At 34.5% G+C, this 24,644-nt stretch overlaps 2 protein-coding genes across 9 annotated transcripts in view; both read left to right on the top strand.

The window, feature by feature from the left end:
* The first annotated feature begins 890 nt into the window (after window positions 1-890).
* Window positions 891-3,185, top strand: LOC125679514 (toll-like receptor 3). The gene is given in 1 exon segment (XM_048918787.2): window positions 891-3,185. A coding segment is annotated over 1 exon segment (2,124 nt). The 5' UTR covers window positions 891-988; the 3' UTR covers window positions 3,113-3,185.
* Window positions 3,186-7,809: 4,624 nt separating this feature from the next.
* Window positions 7,810-24,644, top strand: part of LOC125679513 (protocadherin-9-like) — a 32,270-nt gene continuing 15,435 nt past the window's right edge. Inside the window, exons 1-8 of one of the 8 annotated variants that reach the window (XM_048918781.2) lie at window positions 7,810-8,107; window positions 8,965-9,061; window positions 10,783-10,912; window positions 11,398-11,536; window positions 11,780-11,970; window positions 12,313-12,356; window positions 15,490-15,541; window positions 15,762-15,810. The gene's annotated coding sequence lies outside the window, so the exon portion shown is untranslated. The other 7 variants (XM_056155807.1, XM_048918780.2, XM_056155806.1 and 4 more) reach the window with 7 other exon arrangements.

Genomic DNA, 24,644 nt, shown 5'->3' with positions numbered 1-24,644 from the left:
TTATCATATTTCTGAAGAGAAAAGGATATGGTGAATCGCGAACCCTTGAATTGGGAAGATTGATTGGCTGTCTCTTACTTAACGTCGCTCTCGAGAATTTTTCACTCATGGAGACGTCACCGATATCACCAATACCGGTGAAGGGCTTCAAATTTCGGCCTATTCTTGGCGCTTACGGCTATTGAGCAGAGAGAGTTCCTTATTGTGCCATACTCACTGTGACACGGGACGTCCGTTTATAAGGTCATCTCCGAGGACCCGTAACATTCACACCTGAGGCTGATGCCGAGCGTTTGACAATGGAACTATAATGACTTAGGTCTGTCGCGGCCGGGATTCGAACACCGACCTTCCGCATGCAGGGGAACACTCTATTTCTAGACCAACGCGGCGGTTTGAATTGGGAATATGATTTTACGTCCCTTTGATAATTTTTCACACTACAGTGTAGGTGAAGAGCACAGGCACTTATATCGCTTGGGGTCTAATTACTATATACAAGAGTACTCTTATATATAGTAATTAGGCCCCAAGCGATATAAGTGCCTGTGGCTCACACGATAGTTAAAATACAGTACGTTTGAAGGAAGATATTTTACATCTAGGGCGACCAAGGTATATTACGAACAGAGTCCACGACAACATTAACACTCTACGACTAACCACTTTGACCGGTCCATTTTATTAAATGTCTGTGTGCCAATGTCTTCCAATCTTTACACCGTCAGCCACATGAATATGATGTTTCCAGACGCACTTTCTGGACAACCACAGCCTGTGTCACACACACACACACACACACACACACACACATATATATATATATAAAGAGAGTTTTCATATTCATATAACGTATGAAGTATGTACATACAAATCTAAAACGCATCGATCGATACATCGTGCTTTTGGGGATGCGATACGTATATATTTCCTTCTGATAAAAGGGAACTTCCCGAAACTTCAATCTTAATGTCCGTGATATTTTGTCATGTTTACAATGGCGGCGCAGGCATCTCAAGTTATCTTTATATTGTTTGTGATTTATATTCAAGAAAGTGATTCCAAATGGCCATGCCCGAAACATTTCTGTACTTGTACGGCGAGAGTAGCGTCTTGTGAGAAACATGGTAAGCGTTTACGGTACATCCCACAACTCCCAGAGAAAACAGAAGTTTTAAAATTCACAGGAAATTTTCTTCCATCTGTCGACCAGGACACACTACATAACATAACAAAACTCCGACTCAAGGAGCTGATTCTTGGGGGAAATCAAATCGGGAACATTTCCAGTAATGCCTTTGAAGTTTTTCCGGGGCTAACATTCTTGGACCTTAGCGGAAATCAGATTCCTGTATCAATCCTGAAGAAGAGTTTTCACGGTCTGCGGCACAGCAAACTAAAGAAGTTGTATCTGATTGAGATGGCCCTTCCGAACCTTCCGAAGGATATGTTTAGCCATATGGGGAATGTGTCTTCACTGGAGGGAATCTCTCTAAATAGTAATAATCTACAAAGTTTTGATAGTCGGGTGTTCTCAAGCTTACCAAGACTGAAATACATTGGTCTCAATAACAATCGAATTACAAATACGAGCCTTAAAAGTGCGCATCTCTTGAAAGTTATTCGACTTCGTTTTAACAAAATAACCCATATTCCAACATTTTGTAATGCGGGAATATCCCTTGTTCCAAAATTACGAGTTCTTGATTTAGGCCAAAACAAAATAACTGATATAGACAAAGACAACTTCCGAGGTAACTGTCTTCCAAAACTTCGAAATCTAACGTTGGATGGAAACTACTTCTGGGTTATTCCAAACAACACATTTTCAGATCTGCCATCTCTAGTCCGCCTATCTTTCCAGTATTTACTCTCCAACAATATCGTCTTTGAAACTACCTGTTTCAATAGCTCTTCTTTGCGTCTTCTTTACATCGCCAACCACATGAATATGTTTCCAGACGCACATTCTGGACCACCACAGCCTGTGTCAGATTATAAAAACATTTTTCGATACTGTCGTGGATTAAATGTATTGGACATGACAAAGATTCGACTGACCACTTTCAATGGAGTCAAGCTTTTCGAGCTTCTTCATCATTTGGTCAATCTAACCAAATTGATTCTTCAAAGCACTTCCGCTTTGACGCTTCCAGAAAACTTGTTTTCAAGGATGCCCTTTTTGTGTTCGTTGAATCTGAAAAACTGCTTGCTGAGCACATGGAGGAGTGGGGTTTTTCAAAATGTGTCGTCAATTAAAACGCTCTTTCTTGATCACAACGAAATTGCGATAATCAACAAGACCTCTTTCCCTCCCGTATTTCTAAAAGGCATAAAGGAACTGTCATTGGGAAGCAACCCCTACCTTTGTACGTGCGATTTAGTTTGGTTCCGGGAATGGATTAAGAATAATACGAAGGTGCTCATGTTATGGCCGTATACTTATAAGTGTAAATCGCCCCATGAATGGGCAGGGAAAACCCTATCAAAGTTCAGCTTGTCGTATTCGTACTGTCATCCACTGAATCCGTATGTAATTGCTGCTGTGAGTGTGTGTGTAGCTTTGGTGATAATCGTCATTGTTGGTAGTTTGGTGTATCACTATCGATGGCACATCAAATATTACGTATATCTAATACGTGCTAAGAAACTGGGATATGAACGGTTACCCGGTGAGGACGATTTCCTCTAAGACGTATTCATTGCATATCACTCGAATGACCACGTCTGGGTCATATCGAAGTTGATTCCATGTTTAGAAAAGAAAGAAAATCTTCGACTGTGCCTCCATGACCGAGATTTTGAAGTTGGAAAATTAATCATTGACAATATCATCGAGAAGATCAACGGAAGTCGAAAGGTGGTCTTGTTGTTAACTAACAACTTTGTTCAGAGCCATTGGTGCAAGTTTGAGATGATGATGGCACAGACTCGGCAAGTGGAGGGCGACAGGGGGTCTCTTCTTGTTGTGATGTTGGAGAATGTTGACACCAGAAACATGTGTAACTCGTTACATGTTCTACTGAAAACAACGCCTTTCTTAGAGTGGCCAAATGACACGTCTGCAAGCGAACTCTTTTGGGAAAGATTTGTTACATTCGTCAAGTCATAAGAATAAACACTTTTATGCAGGGTTTTTTTATGCCCCCGAGATCGAAGATCGGGGGGGGGGGGGGGGGGGGGTATTGTTTTTGTCCTGTCTGTCATTTTGTAATTCTGTCTGAAACTTTAATGTTGCTGATAACCTTTGAGCAGTGAGTGCTAGAGCTTTGATATTTCACATGAGTGTTCCTTGTGACAAGACCTTTCGGTGGGTACTAAACCCTTTGACCTTGGCGTTTGACCTACCTTTAAAAGGTTTGACATTGGTCATAACTTCTAAATGGTAAATATTAGAGCTTTCATATTGCACATGATCATTTCTTGTGACAAGATCTTTCTACTGGTACCAAGATATTTGTCCTTGTAACCTTGGCCATCTTTGGAACTGGCCATTATCGGTGGCATTTGTGTTTCACAAACACATAGTAGTGATCTACATGCTTTGTATATATTTTAGAATGATATTGTAAACATGGAAGAAAAGACATGGATGTCCAATAAGTCTCTTTCATGACTTTGTCATTAGAACTTAAGTTGGCGCATGATAGTTGACAAGGATACACGGTACAAAGAAATATTTCAATGCATTGATGGGTATATAATTGATCGCTTTGAAGAAACAAGAAGAATGATTTGCTAAATATTTTCTTTCTTCTTTTTCTTCTGTCCCTTTGGAGAGATGTGGGTCGGTGGTCGCTTTAATTGCAGGGTCGGAAAGCGGTTGCATTATTGGAGGTCGGGTTGGGCGTTGGTTACTCTATTTGCAAGATGCGATCAGCTGTTGTCGAGAGCAATCTTGGATATTTAGTCATTATGAATATATTTCAGAAGAAAGGTAAAAACAAAGGTTTTGATGTATTGTATAGCCGATTATTGTGAAATTATATGGTTTTTTTTGCTTTGATATACATGTACATGTATTTACAAATTGTAATGATAATCATTTCATCGTGAACGTGCTGCGGTTGTAAACAACGGGCGTATGAATCTTGATAAATATACGTCTATTTTAAGGACAGGGAATTCGGACAGAATTGAATATAGAATGTGAATATAAAAAATAAATTTCATTTTTAGAAATACTTGCACTGCAACACTTCACGCCAGTATACTTTTTATGAGGCGCTCTTGAAGTATGCCGTAATGAAGTATCGCAGTTCAGACCCGCATGTATTTCTTTACTATACTCATATGTATTTCTTTACTATACTCATGTAAATAAACTTGAACTAATCGATTTCATCATGCAGTTTTACATTCTATTTTCGAGAATATTAGCTATTATGAAAGACGAATTCAAGAACTCTCTCTCTCGGTATAGCTCGGTGGTATCTGGAGCGTTCGCTTCGTAACAGGGAGGCCATGAGTTCGAGCCCCACTCGTCACTCGTGCCATGGCGACGTCAAACAAAAGTAGTGGTTGCTCCTTCGCCAAACACTTGGCATTGAGAAGTGAGAATTACGGGTCTTTCGGATATGACCTTAACGTTGACATGCTAAAGAACCTTCACCGAGCACTACGGCCGTAAATTTACAGCAGGTGAGTCTCAATTTAAATGAACAATTCTCCCCCCCCACCCCCCTCTCTCTGTGAGTATATGTGTGTGCTAACAAATCACAGCAATTTCATATTGACACATGATGAAGACATCCAAAGTTATTAAAACAAACATATAATTTTTATGTCTGATCTTGAAAAAGACCCTCAAGTTTTAAGTATTCTGATCGTCCGACACACTTAAAGGATTTTTCATTTTCGTGGAAACATGAATGCATTTAATCGAAAGCTGCACGATTTTATACCACTTATTGTTTGTCTTCCTTATCATACGCAATTAGAAGGTTCAGGGACCCGCTATACATCCAACAAGAACTTTAATAAATGATTTCATCACACTAAATTTCAAATCGGGCATTACCAAAACATGGACAGTGCTTTGATGTTAAAAGTTTAGTGTAAAAAGACAACAACAGAGTGACCACACCCATCCATCCTTTAAACGATTGATTGATTGTACACTGTGTAACGTCTCTCTCAAGAATCTTTCACTCATATGGATACGTCACATGCTCGGCGCTTATGGCCATTGAGCAGGGAGGGATCTTTATCGTGCTACACCTGCTACGACACACACGGGGCCTCGTTTTGTTTGCGGTCTCATCCGAAGGACCACCCCATTTAGTCGCCTCTTACGACAAGCAAGGGGTACCAAGGACCTATTCTAACCTGGATCACCGGGGGAATCCTTCAAACGAATACACATTCTGACAGCAACAACTATTTGAGGACTTGGGTCTTCACGCAGAGACAAGGAGCCAATATCACCAAGTTGTCGCTCACGCCTCACACGTATTGGACGCCATACATGAGGACATGAACTGCGACGCCCTGCGACAGTATAACACGAAGCACATGAAAGGTGTGCTGGCGTGAAGCGTTCTGTGTTACAAAGAATAAAGTCTAATATATAATGTCAGATTTTTTTTTATAGAAGTAACATAGAACTTTTACAAGGAGAAGTGCTATCTCCCATACTTTTTTCGCTATATGTGAATGATTTGAAGAGGAATATTTAAAACACAATACTGCGCCATTACATTTGCGAGAACTAAACTTAGATATGTTTTGATGTATGCAGATGATGTGGTCATTTTTGCTGAGAATATAAACGAGCTCCAAAAAATGTTAGATGAGTTATATGTATCTACAACTGACTAGGATCTTACTGTTAAAGCTGATAAAACAAAAATTGCTATTTTCAGGATTGAAGGTAAAATTTTAAAAAATGCAGAAAAATGGAACCTAAATGGTCAGCCAACTGAAGGAAAGGTGCAGATAACGAACAGCGATCAATCTCATAACTCCTATAAGCAATACAAAACAGAGTTGGGCAAACACGGACCCCTGGTCATACCATAGGTGGGATCAGGTGCCTAGGAGGAATAAGCATCCCCTGTCGACCGGTCACACCTGCCGTGAACCTATGTCTTAATGAGGTAAACGGAGTAATCCGTTATCAAAATCAGTGTGCCAAGAACGGCCTAACAATTGGTGTGAAACACATCAGACAGCATTTGACCCAATGATAGGTCGTACTGGCTAACTAGATCATTATAATGACCATATAATTTGTGAAATGCTGACTTTAAACGAGACTGTTGAAACCCCTCTAACATCAACTTGTTTGTCAGTAGCCTGTTTCGATTTAAAAACTGATCATGCTCAGAACAATCTCTTGTGTATCGAATCAGTTGAGATACATAAACACCATATATATGCAGGTGATAATGGAATGTTTCTACATAAATCTGAGAGGTCGGCAATGGAGAAGCTGAAATCTTCCCGCGTGTCATATTTCAGTTGAGTTGTTAGTTAACCGTTAATATTTATTTTTCAATAAAATGATTAATAGATGAAACGTCGTCAATACATGTATATTTAATTGACGAGTTAAGGCCGCAGGAAGAGATTTTTCGAACTTCTCATGTAGAAGCCTTTTAATAAACTTTGCTTCATAAGAATATAAAAACAGGTCAAAGATGTTGAAAAATCTGTTTTAGGTGTGCGAGGAAACATAAATTCTGCCTCGGTGTATTTTAAAACTCATGCTACATATGAAAATCATTCAATATTTAGAATGTTCACATTTTGGTTTTAAAGGTTGCGTAATGAAAATTGAATTATTGAAAATTTTTGTAATAAATTATATTACAAGAAAAATAAATTATATTACAAGTGCGATAGAATGAAAAATTGCAACAGCAAAAATTGGGCACGTATCAACACTTCGCCGCGAGTTACGTCCCTTTGCGGGGTCAACCAAAGGTCAATCGGTGAAAAACCAAGTTTTCCTTCTTTACCTTACCAAATGTAAGATGTTATTACTTTGAATTTTAGCCAATTACCAAGTTTTTATACAAGTTAATGGGTTGCCCCAATCTGGGGCATATTGTAGATGACTGCAATTGATGGAAAAATAACAGATATCAAAGCTACAGAGAAGAAAATTACAAAGGCCAACGTAGGGAAATACGATTTTTATCCGGGAGATGGCGGACAAGGGACGTAACTTTCGCGAAGTGTTGATACGTGTCATGCATAAAAGAAAAAAAAAAAATGTATGAGATAGGAGTAGGATATATTTTGTGTGAACAAGAGAATGCTACTTTTAGAGGGTCACAGATATACATACTTTTTTAAATGTGCATATGATTAACCTATTTTAAAACGACAAGCCCCCCCCCCCCCCAAAAAAAAACCCACCGGATTTTAGTGGTAGATTTTACAAATAATACAAAACTTCAATACATGTATGTGACAATCGAGTCCCTGTGATTAGTAAAGGTGAAAAGCGTCTATAAAAGTTTATCTAATGCTCTCTTTGGAATTGAAAGGGAGAGAGAAGAGAGAGAGAAGAGAATATCAGAAAGGACACCACTTGTCCCCACTAAACTAATACATGTATCCTGTATCTAAATCTATGTACATTCTGTGGCTCACGTTTATGGAGACGCAACTGTAAAGACAGAATTTTTGTCCTCATAACTTCCGTCGAATGGTTAAAAGTAGTCCTTATTTTACAAGTTTTATCTCTCTCTCTCTCTCTCTCTCTCTCTCTCCAAAATTTCCCCATCTGCCTCGACCTTTTATGGTTAACATTTGCCCCCTTTTCCAACCCATCCCATCGTCAGATACCCACGGCTGATCTCGAGCTCAGCTGTGGGTATCCGACGATGAATCCATCCCTCCCAGTTCAAAATTAAAATTCGGGACGTTAACTCGGCAAACATTGGTCGGATGCAGCAATCGGAGTTATCTCGCTTGTATGTAAGTTGTGCGTTATGATCAATGTTTAGTGGATAAACAATACATGTTTATGTTTAATCAGAGCTGCAGCGGGTGAGGATGACAAATCTATTATTGTAGAAGAATAAGACAACAAACACTAGACTGACGCAGCTGGAAGCTGTGAACCATAAAGCTGTGCAGTATCAGCTAGCCCAGTGTAAGTTGGTTATCAATGATAATATCATATTTTTGAAAACCATGCATGCATAATTAAATACAGCTGAATTAATGATCAACAAATCAAAAAAAAAAAAAAAAGTATATATATATATATATATATATATATAAATAAAGCAGAGAAATAGCAATGAACTCTTAAATGAACATAACTGCCTCAAGTGAAGAAATATTTTTAAATATAATAATAAAGCACAGAAAATTTCACTTTATTTGGATACCCACTTCCGCCCCTACCTGGGGTTGAACTCACGACCTACGGAACCAAATCTCCTAGCAGCATGTAACTAGCGCGCTAGACTGCTCGACCATCTAGGCAACTTGAAGTGAAATTTTCTGTGCTTTATATAGAGTCTATATATATATAGAATAGATAGATTTATTTGCCAAACATGGTCCCACCGGGGGCATAGCATAGATAGGCCTATAAATAATGAGCATGATTTGCAAACATACATGTACATGAAAACATATATATATTATATATATTTTACAAAAGGTCTTATTGTGTAAGTTTAGATATATCAGTATAAGATGTTTTTGTTTAGATGCATGATTATCATTTTTGTGTCGATACATCTCCAGTGCTTTGTTCATTTAAAAAATTGTTTTGATTATATTAATTTACATGATTTTTGCATAAGGTATTGTACCGTATAATATATGTATTTTTCAATGTCTTTTGAAAAGGAATTTCATGATATAACTTCCTTTTAATTCATTTTAGTATATATATTTAAATTAAATTTGGTGTTAGGAAATAAAACGCTTTCACAATATAATATGGTATTACAATGTGATGAGTACATTTCATTCTTGAACTATTGACAACTTCAGGTTGCTATGGTTATGATGGACGTGAAATCCATGACAACTTTAATGAAGAGCACATGGTTATTTCTTCAATGGACAATGCTCAAAAAATGGAATAAAGGTGTCTATATATATATATATATATATATATATATATATATATATATATATATATATAATGATTCTTTACTTGACTTAATATAACCTGCAAATAACTGGACAAATCTACATTTCCTAGTATACCAGCTAGTTCATAATTGATAAATATATATTATTACTACAGTAATTTGGTCCGAAGAGTCGGATCACGTCGAGTTGACAGGAACGGATCATCAGATCACACAAGACATGAAGCGTCGAGTTTGATCTGATGATCCGCACCTGTAAACTCACGTGATCCAACTCTTCGGATCAAATTACTGTAGTAATGATAAATTTATTATATACCCCCTTATGCATTTTAAATCCACATTTATAAGATAATAAATGTAATCCAAATGATCAAAAACACAGACATACCATGAAATTATGTTTTGTATACGCAGGTTCGTTTGTGACGAGGTCAATATTTTCCACAAATAATGTTGCGTTGATGCATTGTGACATCATTGTGACAGCATCAGTTTCAGAGGATACTGATACGGAATCAGAAAACCACAGTGTGGTGATCCGGAAAACCGGATCACACACTGTGAAATCCACAGTATCAAAGAACGATACATTGGTTGGTATATGATATAAAAAAAGTATCATTTCAACTTAAATTATCCAAGTTTGCAGGATTTCTGAGATGAAATATCTGAGAGCACTTGGCACTATCATGGTTTCAAAGTAGAATTTTTTTTCAGACATTTTTGTTAAACCACATAATAATGTAAAAGCTGGTTAAAATAACGAAATTTTAATTTTTAAAAGTCTCACAAAAACTGCTACTTCATGAATATATGTGAATTAATTGTGTATTGCAGAAGTCATTTTGTATAAATAATAGAAAATAAAAGAGTTACCTTTTACCCTTTAAAATTGACAATATTTTTTAATATAAATAATTGATTTTTTTATTGTACCAATTGAATAAAATTCCCTACTAAATGCAAGCTAGTCATGGAGAGGCAAATACTTTTCCAGACTCCATGCATTGAGTAATAATAATAATAAAATATGGCTGGTTTAAAATTATGAAATAAAGTATCTCTATAAAGAATATTAAATAGATCTTGTGAACTTTTTCCGAATATAGTTTTCATTATGCATGTTGAGTTTTAGAATTAAGCATTTTTATATCATTAGTTCATTAACTAATTCATTCATCAAGTGTATAAAAAAGCTTCTTCAAATTCAGTATGATGTATTGCATATCTGCCAACTTTTGAAAATCTTGATGAAGGATTTATTATGCAACATTTCTCAGGTACTGAAATCTGCGATGTACAGTTGTTCTGAAAATAAATCCTGTTCTTTGTTTTTATAGATGTGATACCTCTATAATACATGGATGATCATAAAATCAACAAAATTTAAACCAGGCCTAAGATTTTCTAGTAAAAACACATGAATACATTTTAATATTAAATTTTTTTTTTTATTTATAGCTGAAAGTTAAATATGTGAAACACAACAAATTATGACATGTGATGTAGCATATAGTATATCCATATATGAAATGAAATCATAATTTAGAATAAGTTAAAAGGCTTTAAATTCAGATACAGATACTGGTATAAATATCACACAATTAAGTAGGTAACAATGCGTTACAGAGAAACGGAATTGCAAATCCATATTCAAACCATTTTATTTGATATGCTAATTTGAAATTATAAGTGAAATTCTTTTTTTCAGTGACTGATTTGACAGATGACCTGCTATGGTCTGCTGGTTTGAGCAGGAGCTTGCCTGCATGCAGATCGCGTAATTCACTGCCAGAAAGGATGGGGTGTTATATTTTCTTTCTGCTCCCATTACACAACAGGTGCAAAACTGTTGATGGGAATCATTTCCCACATGAATGCTTGTATTGAATATTGTCATAGAAACCATTTGTTTGAAAAGCATTATTTTCTTTTGGAAATTAGCAGTTAGCATTAATATTTTTTTAACGGTATGATCATTTTGCACTACAGTGTGTCTTTCATAAATTGAAATATCATTTTTCTTCACATACTGGTATCATTTTCTTCTATTCATCTGTTTAGACTCATATGTACAAGGTTTTTTTTCATGTAACTTGCCTCTGACATCATTAAATAAATCTATTATATATGTGAGTATGATGATTTTACTCAATACAGTTATAGCACACAAGTGTCTGTATTTTTAATTTTCTTTATGTAAATTGTTTTTGTATTTTAAAAACTCTTCACGGAAAAAGTTTAGAATTTAAATACAATTTCATGTAAAGTTTTAATTACTGTGAAATTTAAGTAGATGGGTTTTTTTTATCAGACATTTTTGTAGGCTGATTAGCAGGTGCATCCCTCTTCTGAGATGAACCCTGTCCCGAGGGTTATCTGCTACTCACAGAAGTTGGTTCCTGTATCCAGCGATACAGAATGTGACATTCTTATCAAAACTTCACTTACCCCAGCTTCATCAGGTGGCAAAAACAGGACCTAATTAGTTACATCATTCATAGGCAGATTTATGTTACTTTTTGGGAAACAAAATTAAGATACACACTCTAATAACTTTACATTATTAAATAAAGTTTTCTTTTAACCAACTTCTTTGAAATCAAAACAATGGGGGAAAAAAGAATTGGAAAGAAAAGTTTTTTAATGCTATTTTTTCAAAGAATTTTCTGAAACAACTCATTGATTTTCAGAGTGCATAATTGCAGATCTAAAATGGCCAAGGGCTGTCAACCTTTAGCTGCAGTTCTGTAGTTCTCCATGGCTGGCTGGAAATGCTGCAGACAGAGACCTTGTACCTGAGCTACGATGCTGTTGGTGCTTCCAAGTGACCTTTGTTACACACTGTATCGCAGGAAGCCTGTCATGTGACTAGTTATAATCACTGTGATGGAATAAGGTAAGAGTTAGTTTCTGGGGGCGATCGAGCTATTGCGCTATCTGAGGATTTAAAGTTTGAAAGTGTAAAAAATTTGATATCTCAGCATTAAGAAAAATTGTATTATTAATTTATGTGTGAAAGACATGGAATTTATAAATTTCTTTTAAGGTACCATACTGAATTTTAAATTTCTTTCTTAGAGGTGGTTTTTTTATTTAAAAAATGATGTTGCTTGATTATGGGAATACAGTGTAAGAAAGAAATTTTATATGTGTGTGAAAAATTGCCAAAACTTAAAAAGCATCTTATTTAGTTAAACTCTTCTGTGATCCTGACAGTCAAACCTGTTTCTTTCTGCAGTATCTCGTGGCTTTCACAGGATGAGGACGTGTTTGATCTGAGAGGTTCGTAATTAAATTCAATTTGTTAGTTTAATCAAACAATGGATATCTTAATACATTTTAAAAAGACATTACTGAGTAAAGAAATTGAATCAAAGATTATTGGAAATAATGATATTTTAACATGAATGGAATTTCACTTTTGAAAAAAAAAATTCATGCGTGTACTTTATGATACTGGTGTTGTCAAACAGTAGCAAAATTATATTGTAGCTATAATCATTTCACTGCAAAATTTATTTTCAATTGAATTTAGAAAAAATTAACTGTTTGTTATGAGGATCTGCATTGTCTGGGAATATCAATAAAAGAGAGCGATGGGTTATGTAGCTATTTCATATTCACCTTGGATGACAATGGTCCTGCCACGTAATAATTGATGGAGAAATAAGACACTTTTCATTATGTGTTACTGAGCTGGTTACTGATACTAGGAAATGATATTATTTAATTTTGACCGATTCGGAGACTATAGTAGATGAAGGCTGCAATTTTTCCCCAACCTGGAAATTATCATGTAAACTATACATAAATCAGTGATGTATTAGAAGGAATTAGGTATTAAGAGAAAGTATCATAAGTACATGTTATCATAAGTTCATGCACGTATTAGCTAAACATTGGGCTACAAGAGACAACTTTTCTTTGAAAAGTCTTTGATTGTTTCTCAATTCATGATAGATGTCCTTTTAATTCTGCTATTTTTCTCATGTTAAGATAGAGATGCACTTTATTCTGCCATGTATTTCTTATTCTAATTATTTTAATGAGAATTAGGTTGATTCATGGTGGAAATTGTCTTGATTCATTAGAGAAATCCTCATTAATCAGGGAGGTCCTCTGGATTTACTGAGTATTAGAGATTAGAGAAGTCTTCTCTGATTAGAGAAATCACCTTCATTCATTAGAGATGTTCTCTTAGAACCTCTTAATTCATTAGAGAAATCCTCTTACTTCATTAAAGATGTCCTTTTAATTCATTGGAGAAGTCTTCTACAGAGGTCGTTTTAGCTTATAAGAGAGGTCCTCCTCATTCGTTAAGATTCATTAAAGAGAGGCCCTCATTTTATAATCTACAGAGGTGCTCTTGATTCTGCAACATTTCTCAGTTTATGATTATAACCTATGAAAGATGTTCTCATTTCTAAATCTGTTTGAACGGTTAACTTGTTTCTGCAATATTTCTCAATATATGTATGTTGTCCTATTTCTTTTGCAAGTTTTCTCAATTTTGTGGAGAGGTGCTCTTAATTCTTCTCAAATTTCACAAATTGATTTGGATGTGAAATAAGTAACATGATACAACAATGTATAAAGGACTGTTTTTGCAATGTGTATACACATCAATAATTCTATGCCTCTCTGGTAGGTCATCTGAGTCACTCAGATAGCCTATTGTGATCAGTGCCTGTTGGTCATTGTGCATCATCCATAAAGCATTTACATTTGAACATGTTAAGGTCATAGGATACCCAAGATTTTGGACGCATCAAATAAATTTGGATTTTATTGTGTTTACATGGGATTTCCAATTATTTGATCAAACAGCAATATAAATAAAATGCACCAATAAAAAGATGTTTTTGCAGGATTTAAATTTTTAGGTAAAGTATTTTCCTCCCATTGAATTTTCAAGCAAAGATTTGTGAATAATGCAAAAATAAAGATGGTTTCATAAGAAAATTTTGTGGTAAATATGGGTATTTAGCAATGTACAAATTTACAACTACTGTAGTTTTTATTCTACAAATTTCTAAAACCATCCTAATACAGTCCACAAACTTCAAGTTCAACTCAGAAATTACAGAGCCAGTATGAATTTCATTATGGCTCTACAGCTGTACATGTAAATGCATTACATGTTTAAAAATCATCTGTACTCCTCAGAAGTTCTGATTATCTAGCACACAGACTGGGTACATAGTTATAATAAACATGGCAGCCTTGATCCCAAGGACACAAATTATATAGATCATATTCTGAAATGTTCTTTAATTAAAAACCTTCAAAACTGGTTGCATACCTAGTAGTGCTAATGAACAAGGAGGTATGTACCAAACTAGTGCAATTCATGGCACCTGGGTGGGAATGAGGGATAAGGATTGTATACTGCTGGTGAACAAAATGGTGCTGGACTTATAAAGGAAAAGGGAATCATGAGAATTCTCTTGAAAACAGGTGGCACTGGTGGTTAGATGGTGCATGGTAGCCAGAGCAAAACTTGTAAATTGCAAATGATGTGTTATATCATTTGAAAGGTCTTGAAGTGTAGAATGCAGATATGGTAACTCCAGGTAATTGGTGAAATATATGAGTGAATTTTTTTTTATTTTCAATGAAAATTGGAAGAAATACATTTCTGATCACCAGAAAAGAAAAAAAAAAGAAAAGAAAAATAAAGAAAAGTAAAAGAAAATAGAAAAAACCTCACTTATTGCACCAGCAACAAGCAAATTTTCAGATGTAAATTTCTTGTTGTATTGCAGTCTGGTGACTGTTGTTATGGCAATGGGACTTTTTGGATTACTTTGTTATATATGTTAAAGTCCTATGAATTTTAATGGATGAAAATAAAACAAAGATGCTGTCTACAGTTCACACTTTATCTCCAGTGTTGTTGAGAATATATTAACCATTCTGTTTGATAACATTGATTACAAGTAACTTTTCACACAGTTTGCTTAAAAAAAATCTGATTTTTGTAATTGCCATTGGGAAACTGAGGTCATGGATGAATCCACTTGGTGAAACAATCAATCAATGAGAACGCATTTCAGGAATTCAAAGTCATTATCATCATTACTGCATGCACATCTCTCATTATGCAACCATTTACTTAAAGTGAAGAATTTTGTATTATGGGAGCTTTTATCATGGGTGAGATTATAAGCCTCTTTATTCTAAGTTTTATGTTTACGCACCTTAAAGGGAGATAAGCATTGTTGTTAATGACACCTCATGGAAGATGTAAAATGTTGGAGTCATTTCTTTAGAACCTGATCAGGTATTGATTAATGCAAACAAAATCGTATTATCGTTGGATGATCACATCATTACTAGTCTCACACCGATGAAGGAACAGTTTAGGTTTCACCATGTCAACTTATCGTTCATGCTGCCGATTTTTCTCCCTCAGACTTCTTGCTGGAGGAAGGAAAAGAGAGACAGAACCAAGGAAACATTAGGAAGTATGTTTTATTTTGTCATGAAATGAATAAAAAAAAAAAGAAGAAATTAACAGAAAGTAAAGTAGGGACGATGACTTCATTTAATTCAGCTATATATATTTTTTTAATTAATGAATGCATTAGTTAGTCTTGTCATAAACCATTCATTATATTGAATTTGTACTCATTGACAAACATTTATTAAGATTCAGAAGTGATGTTATGGTAATGTGTATTTCAGAGAAAACATTCCAAGATTTGAAGAAAGGGCTCCTCATTAAAAAGAACTGGTAAATATGCATTTTCTGTTGTGTTTTACAAGTGAACAAGACTTGTATGAATTCTGAAGTTTTCCCAGCTGTAACTCTGAAGAGTTTGAATGGTTTAGTCAGACTTTGTTTCTTATCAATCATTTTGCCATTGCCAGCCTCTGGTTTATCCATCCTCGAAATTCCACCTCACCCAGAGTTGTTTTAACAAGCAAAACTACATTTCATGCATCCCTGAGATTTTGTCATTAGTTGATGGTTTTGACTGGAGGAACCTGATCAGGCAACAATTCAGCCCCCTGTCAAACTCCTTAACTTTTTAACAAATCAACAGGAGATTTTACAATTAATGTAGAAAATTCTGATATTCTCGGCATGATATGGACAAGCTTTGGTTGACATGGATGAATACCATCTCCAAACTTAATTGTTAGGGTGGTGCATTTAATTAGAATGCTGAATTAACTATTGTCATGGCTTGATAGCCAATTCAAGGACAGTCTTAATTCCTTTCACAATTCAGTGAAAGAAATAATTTGCTTCTAACTTTCTGTGTCCACGGAAAGTCAGTTTCGATTATTGTAAGATTAAAACTCTATTAGGAGCTTGAAAGAAGAGCAAATGTCCTGCCGTGTGGCTTTTGATCCTCCCCTCATGCTGTCCCATCCCGTGACTAATTGTGACAAATGACCAAATGTCTGTGCACTGGTCATTCCTGTGGGTCTCCTCCCAGATACTGATGACATAAGGGAGTTTTTAAGATAGCGGGAATTAGGTCTATGGTGCTCTTTATGGCTGTGGGATTTTGAGGAGATAATAATCTTAATGATAGGTGTTAGATCTGGACCATTCTCATTCATCAGGTTTATCTAGTAATAATTCTGTATCTCTGTACCCATGTTCTGTAAGTCTAAATGTTCAGAGCTTAGTATAAATCATGTTGTTGAGACAGTAATCTGAAGGAGAGAAAAATAATCAAGTATGACTTTGTTACCTGGAAATGCACTGTATTTAAAATTGCTCTGATTCAACAAAATCATCTGTTGGCCCTTTAAATTTTAAGTGATCAGGATATTCTTTATATTGACACCTGTTGTTTCTCCATCAGTTAGATTTAAAGTCAACAAAATCAGGTCCAAGACAGACTGATACTCTGTGACATCACTGATCAAGATGGGACATTCCATGGTTCTCTTCTTTTTTTTTGGTCTGAATTTTTTTCTGCAGATTTAGTGTTAAACCACAGGGCAAATAACAAAGAATGCTTTTGTTCTAATTTCTGTCTGTCACAAATCCGGTCTGAGCTCTAACTAAATGCATATAAACTCATGTTTTTTTAATACTGATTCCTTTGACTTACAGATATGTTAGGATATTGATTTGAGGTTATATCAGCAGGGTAAATGTCAGGAAAGTCAGATGTTTCAAATTGTCTTCAAGCAGCACTTCCTTGTCATCACTATGGAAATAATGACAAAGATGATAATCTTTCTTCTCTAGATATACTAGACCATTTTCAACAAAACATGACACAAAATGTCTTTGGTAAAAGAGGTTCGTGATAGTCGATAAAAAAGTGTTGGATTTTACAAAACTCATATATTAATACAAATTGAATGCATTCATTGTGTAATGTAGGTTCAAGTTCTCTCAAATCACGGTTCCCATGTCAGGGATAGGGCCATGACAGATGTTCAAGATCATTTAGCAAAGTCATGCTCACACACACAAAAAGCAGTGCTAGCAAAGCTACAGTTTGTTAATGTGCAAACATCTTTATGAGTTTGTTCAAATTTACACTGTTTTGCTTGACATCTTACAGACCCTGTTGTTCTTAAGAAAGTTTCCATTGTCTTTTTTCCGTGAGTTGTAATACAAAGAGATTTGTCATCATCCTGAGTTACTTTTGGAATATCATACAATCTCTCTTCATCCTGTGTATGAATATTCACTATCAACATGTTCTGTAAGGCATTATCATTGGACCTGTAGTCGATGCAAATAGCTTTTTCCATGATAAGACAACTTTCACATTGTAATATATTGAAATGGAAATGAAACCCACTTTAATTCCAGAGAGATCATAGTGAAACCTTTCCACTTCTCATACCTGACCATTGTAAAGACACCCCACCACCCCACCCACTTATTTACAAAGTGAAAGTTCAAATGCTGGCAACATGTGTCACTACTTTCAGAATCTTTGGAGCTATTCTGATGTCCCTGTATTGTATTTTGCTCCTTGAATGGTGAAATGTTGAATTAACTTTCTTAAAACTTTTAAAGTCTCATCCAACAGTCATGGATATGGAAAGTTGTTGCAGTGTGTTTAAAATCCACCTATCCTCAGTACTTTCCTCATTAAAGCTATTGCAATTTTCTTCAAACCATCAAGTGCATTGCTCATGGCAAGCTATTACTATAAAAAAACCCACCCCGAATATCTTTAAATTTGAACAACTTTTTAATGCACAAAACAGAAGTAAATTTATCAAAATCATTTCTGAGAGAGTATGTTCTCCAGGTTAATCAATCCACCCACTGACAGTATTGTATTCTAGTTTGTTTTTTTTTCTCTCTTTTTCAAAATGTACCATTACCCACGACTTGCATGTATATCTAGATTACGTTCACTTTGTTTATTTCTCGACACTGTAAATCAGTTTAAGAGAATAAAGATATTGTCATTGTTCCATTTTTGAGAACTTGAGAGGCTTGCATGGAACAACAACTTAACTAGAACACCAACCTTGTGACACACATACATACGTACTATACTGAATATAAGGGTCACAATTGTCTCCTGTTGAGCCCCCAGCAGGATTCTTCACAAGATTTGTAAGTTTGTTATAGCTGTGTCTCTGTTAATTATTGCAATTTGGGGAAAGGCTACCTATAGGCCTACAAATTGCACTGCAATCTGCAAGTACCATAAGTATGCAACAAAGAAACAGATTTAAGATGATCAATTTGCATAGATTTTGTTTATCCTAAATGAGTCTATTCTAATTTAAATCAAGGAATAATCAAACTGATATGCAATAGATGCGAGACAAATTAATGGGATTTACTTGACAAAGAAATATCGAAACACGATGAATCTATCAAAATAGTTCTTAGCTTCTAGCTGGTACTTTTGGAATCCATATAGTAAAACATTCATTTGTTTATGTACTGTGATGTCACAAGGTTAAGAGTTACAACCTCTTTTCTTCCATGTATCATGACATAGATGCTAACAGGCAAATATCCATAATGTGAATTTCATGTGAAAATCATGTTTGATGCTCTGCTCTTTCATGTGAAATTTTGTTGAAGTTTTCACATGAAATTCATGTGAAGCACAATATACCGATGTATATATTTTCCATGAATCATTTATATAATTGATAGATTTTTCAATATTAATATTACTGGGATTTAAAATGTTAAAGACATTGATGACATGTGCGTGTGTTTAAGCATTATGTATTCTCTCTATCTGATCTGTTGCCTATACTTCAGAACCATGCTACTTTCACCTTTTCACCTAAAACTCATGTCCTATTGATAATTGGGTACCATTGTCTTGTGTGTTGGAAAATTCATGAAACTTGATTTGAATTATTAATAAAGATGTTCCATTTAATAGCATTATTTTGCTATCTTAATGACTTACTGGTCAAGGATGGCTGGGGAGACATGCAGCTCAAAGAGACGGTTGACTGCAGACTGTCCTGTACATGAGAAAACCATTTTAAGACACAGGCATGGTGGGATGTTTGTGAACTGTGTATTTTTAATACCTTTATAGTCATTGTCAAATGTTGCCATGGAAACCGTTTCAGAGACTCGTTTTTTGTGTGCAGATTATTTAAACAAATGAGCATATTTTCAATGCTTTATGCAAGGTTGAGTAATCAATAATTCTAATTTATTTAATGACTTAAAAAACAACCAATTATTATGGGTATATATACATGTAAATAGAATCAAATATGAGATTGTTTCTTTACAGTTCATGTATATACTGAAAGAGGAGGAGAGTGTTCCATGAATTAGCAAATTTGAAGTACTTGAACTGATAATAATCAAAATTCTGTGGAAAGATTTGTGATGAAAAAACCATTATTACAAAAGCGTATTGATTTTTTTCTCATTACTATTATCGCAGTAATGATCTAATGTTCATAACATGTGGCGAAAATGTCTCTTTGTATCGGAGTTGAACCAGGGTTTTTACATATATTATGATACATAAAGCATATTAATAGACTATAACTATTTTCATGATGGAAAAAAAGAATGTAATTAGTAGAAATTTGTAACAGATTAGCCTCAATCAGTCAAAATTACTTGCAAGTTCTTGTTCCATTGCTGACAAAAGTTTCTTAAAATAATACTTCTTTTTATCTTTTGTTTTTCATATATTGAGAGATGGTCTTTGTAAACAAAAAATGCACATTTGAACTTGCATCAATATTTTCAAAATTTGGTCCATATAGGTAGCATCTTGTTTCTGAACATCTTTGTTCTGAATTTCAAAAGGTTCCTGTGACTTGTAGGGAGATGTTTCAGAGTTTTTGTAAATAAAACAGTATCCTGTCTCCCTCAGCATTGTTCTACATAGACATTAAATCCATTCTGACACCAAGGATTTTTCTTCCATCATCAATCGAACACAATTAACAACAAAGACTTTTAAAAAACTGTATACCTGTTTATGTTTATGTTTGGAATCAGAAATATTGAAGCATACAAACAGGGCATATGTCTTGACATTGTTTTTTGGATATTCCAACAATCACTCCACAGAATAAAGTTGTCAGCACTACTGATTTAATCAGAGATGCTGGGTTAGATATAATTAAGTACCTTTAAACCTCCCTGCTCTCAACATATAAACTTAAATAGAGTGATCTACCCAATCAGAATACAAGAAATATAATATGCCTAGTATCGTACGGACTGCACCACCTAGTGTTGAACTTCTATAGAAAACTCTTTTGTTTCAGAGGAAGTATGATTGTTAAGAAACTGTAGCATTTTAAAGTTAAGACAAAAATCCCTTCATTTCACAAGGCTGACACACTGCTGTGGGATTTTGTAATTTTCGGTAAGTAGCTGAAATTTTATTTATTTACTGTTCATGTACGTATTTATTTATTTATTGTCAAGAAACCATCAACAAGACAAATTCTTTATTGTGATGCTGCTTAGAGGTTTTATGTCTATAACTGATGGTTAATCAGCTCTGACACATCATCAAATGTGCATAATTGATGATTAGTTTCAGGGTGTTAATGAAATATTCTGGAGTTGTAACCATCTTTCAACATTTCCCATGAATAATGAGAGGACTAATTTTTGTGATGTTTTCTTGTATTTAGAGAACTGGTGTCAGTAAGCTAAGAAAACGTGATTATTGGGGAATGCACTCAAGAAATTGATATTTAATAGACCACAAGGGGGAGATTTGGGTAGAATATCTGTGAAGAAATTATTTTCATGACATCTTTTGAAAACAATTAACATGTGTGTAGTGTTTGTGGTTGAACTGTGGTCTGTTGAGAAATAGGATTGAAATGATTGGCTAAATTGCCAACAAAATTTCCAAAGGGGTACAAATTCAATTATTTCACTCAAACCAATACATTGATGCATGATGTTACAGTTAGCAATATACAATATACAATTATATAAAGATTTTGTCAGGGTGTTATATAAAGGAAAGAAATATATACTGTATCAATAATTAAAGTTATATATACCCGGGTATTATAAGTAGTGATATTAAAAGATTAAATATTATGTACTGGAAGAACAGACAGCAGCCTTTAATATCTCTTTTAGAAACAGAGAGTTTTCCCTGTGTTGTAGAATTCGTTGAAGACATCTTTTATTTTATATTAGGATGTGCACAAGTATACAGTGCTAGTTCTGGTCGATCAAAATTTTTGCAATTTTAATTAATTAGGTGTATCAAATTGATGTGAATGAAACTCCCACAATGGTAAGTGATTTGCAGTGTGTGCTGTCTGAGTACACTAATCATGAAATGCTATAAATTGGATTTTTATCAAAATATATCATATCAAAAAGATTTATTTTCATTAAATTTCAAAACATGGAAAGAAAAATAATGATTATCAAGATAGTACATGTCATCTTGATTAAAGATGTTGATAAAATTTTAATAATTTGCAACGACATTTTTTCCCAATATTTGATTGTTTTTAAGATATAGAGGAAAAAATTGCCTCAACAATCTCCTGTGAGGGATCTCTGTCCTTTGATGTCGGTAAAACTACAGTTTTAAGAAATCATGTCTGTGTACATGCTGATATCACCATATTTACAAGAGGCGGAAAATTATTCATCAGATGATGACAAGATTTGGTAAACATGTTCAGAGTTTATCTTACAGACTCTCCAAACCTGTTCTGGTTAAGGGCCTCCTTTGAAATTGAGAAACGGCTTTTCCTCAAGCATGTCAACCTCTGGCCTTAGGTGCTTCACTTTTGAATCTTGTATCCTGCAAAAACTGGATTTTTGATAGTGAAAAATGAGATTTCCTTATCTGATAGATAGTGCTAGCCCCAAGATCATGTGGACAAGAGTCATTAGATTGTAGGACATGATGGTTTTATAGAATGGGGATTTGTTAATGGTTTTGTAGTGTTGCTGGTACACATTAAAAATTAATTTCCCTCACATTAAGCAATATCAGTTTTTTTGGGGAAAATTTTATCTAAATTTTATCACATTTCTGTAGAGCATGGATTAGATAACTGGTATGCTGTAACTGATGTAAGGTTTTAGATTATTTCATGACTTTTATTTTCTTTGATTTTTTTAAAATTTCATTTTTTGTTTATTTTGAAGACTGAAATTTTGTTCCCTTAATTCATTTTAGAGTAAACATGATTCTACTTGGGTTTAATTTGTTTAGTTGGACATGCCTGGTAGCTGTTTAGATAATTTTATAACCACTCCAGTTGTTTTGTAGACCAAGCTGTTTCATATCCATACATCATATTCACTGAGTGATCTGAAAACTAGCCTCCATCAGGCAGAAACAATCCGAAAAGCAAACACTGAAATATATTTATAATACATCATTGTCTTAGAAATTTCACCTCCTCCATGCTACCGAGGTAATCGCTTTTCAGCATATGTTATCTGTTTATGACAAAGCATGTTGTAGAATTAGTCTGAATTAACCATGTAAGAATGAAGTAGTTTATGCTTGAAGATGAAGGGAACACTCATATTGCAAACTGATGTGCACCTAACGTGGGTCAAATGGTCAGAGAAACATTTTAGAGATTTGGAGAATAAAAAAACAATTTTCTTAAGAGGAACAATGGTAGCTTTAGTATTGGATGTCTAATGTGGAAATCTCTTCATCGCACATAATCTCATGATAAATCAATTATCACAATGATTTCCTTGCATGCTTTCAATTAAAGTTTCCGTTTTTTATTGTGAAAAATCAGTGGAAATATTTAGCAGAAATCAGATTGGAGAGAAATGTTTTGGGGTAGATAAAGGGTAACCTCTTGGTGCGATTGAGCCAGTGTATTTAGTCAATGAGCCGTTCGTCCATGATTTGACAGATACGAGCTTCAGGTTGCTTCTCCTCCAATTAACGTATGCAGTGGGAGGTCCTAGAAATTGTATTAAATCTGCAACTCTATATTTTTGGGATTTGTTACACTAGGTCCTAAGATTCCAATATACCGCTGCATCTTCCTGGGATTAACCTAATTGTTGAACCTATATATCCAGTGGTTTCACTGTAGAAAGTTTTCAAAGGTAGGGGATTAAAGTTGTCATGTAACAAGAATAAATCTTGCAGAATTTTCATTAGAATTGCCAGCGTTTGATCACTTATTCCGCTTTTTCCTGTCATTATTTTTTTATTTAAAGTGAAATAGGGGAATATTTAATGTCACTGAGTGGAGAAAATCAGCTAAGCGTACAAACCTCATCGAATATATATAGAGGAGTGTCTTTTAAGGCGCATTACATTTGCTAAATGAAAGGCTCGATTTCATTTATTTTAGATGAAAAATTTATATTTAATGATCAAAATTGATTTCTTATTGGGATCCTATACTTTTTTGTTTTGGTGTAAAAAAAATTTTAAGGAGAGGAATTTTTGAAATTTTTGAATACTCTTGAGAACTATCAGGTTTGGCAAACTTTCTTCCAAGTAGTCCTGGAGATGGAGTCATTTTGCATAATGAGTTTAGAATGAAGCATCAAAGGCTGAAGTGCCCCCCTTGGGTCAGTGTGCAATCATTGTATCCCATCATTTCTGTAAAACGATCATCTAGAAGATAACAAAACCGTTAAATTTCAAGAGTCAATCTTGACTTTCTTCATTTTTGCTGTGTGGAAGTACAAAATTTGGTTTTTGTGTATGCTGAACACTGTTCATGTAAGAGTGCAGAAAGGATCTTTGTTCATCAGGTAAATATTCTTCTTCACTTTTCATTAAAAGAAAGTGCTTCATTTATCTGTTAATTTCCTAAAGACTAAGAGGGCAGATCATTAAGCTATTAATCCTAGGAGTTTCACGATACTTTTGCATGATAATGTATAAAGTGTGACATTAAAAGGATTTTTTCGTACAGAGGTAAATTTAGATGTGAAATATGATCTTATTTATTTTTTATAATTAGGCAACCTCTTGAAAGATAAAAGTAAGTGTTGTTCTTTTGATATCCCCATTAGCCTTATTAGAACTGGCATTTGAGATATTTTACACGTCTTTTGAAAGTCACCGTTAAATGACAGTATTGAGGAGTTCAAAATTTGAACATTTACGGAGTAATGCAGAAGAGGGTCTTTTAAGCCTGTAGTTTTCG

The sequence above is a fragment of the Ostrea edulis genome, chromosome 2 (assembly GCF_947568905.1).
Source record: "Ostrea edulis chromosome 2, xbOstEdul1.1, whole genome shotgun sequence".
Classification (NCBI taxonomy): Eukaryota; Metazoa; Mollusca; class Bivalvia; order Ostreida; family Ostreidae; genus Ostrea; species Ostrea edulis.
Note: the sequence above shows the minus strand (reverse complement) of the source record. Positions and strands in the feature narration are given on the sequence as shown.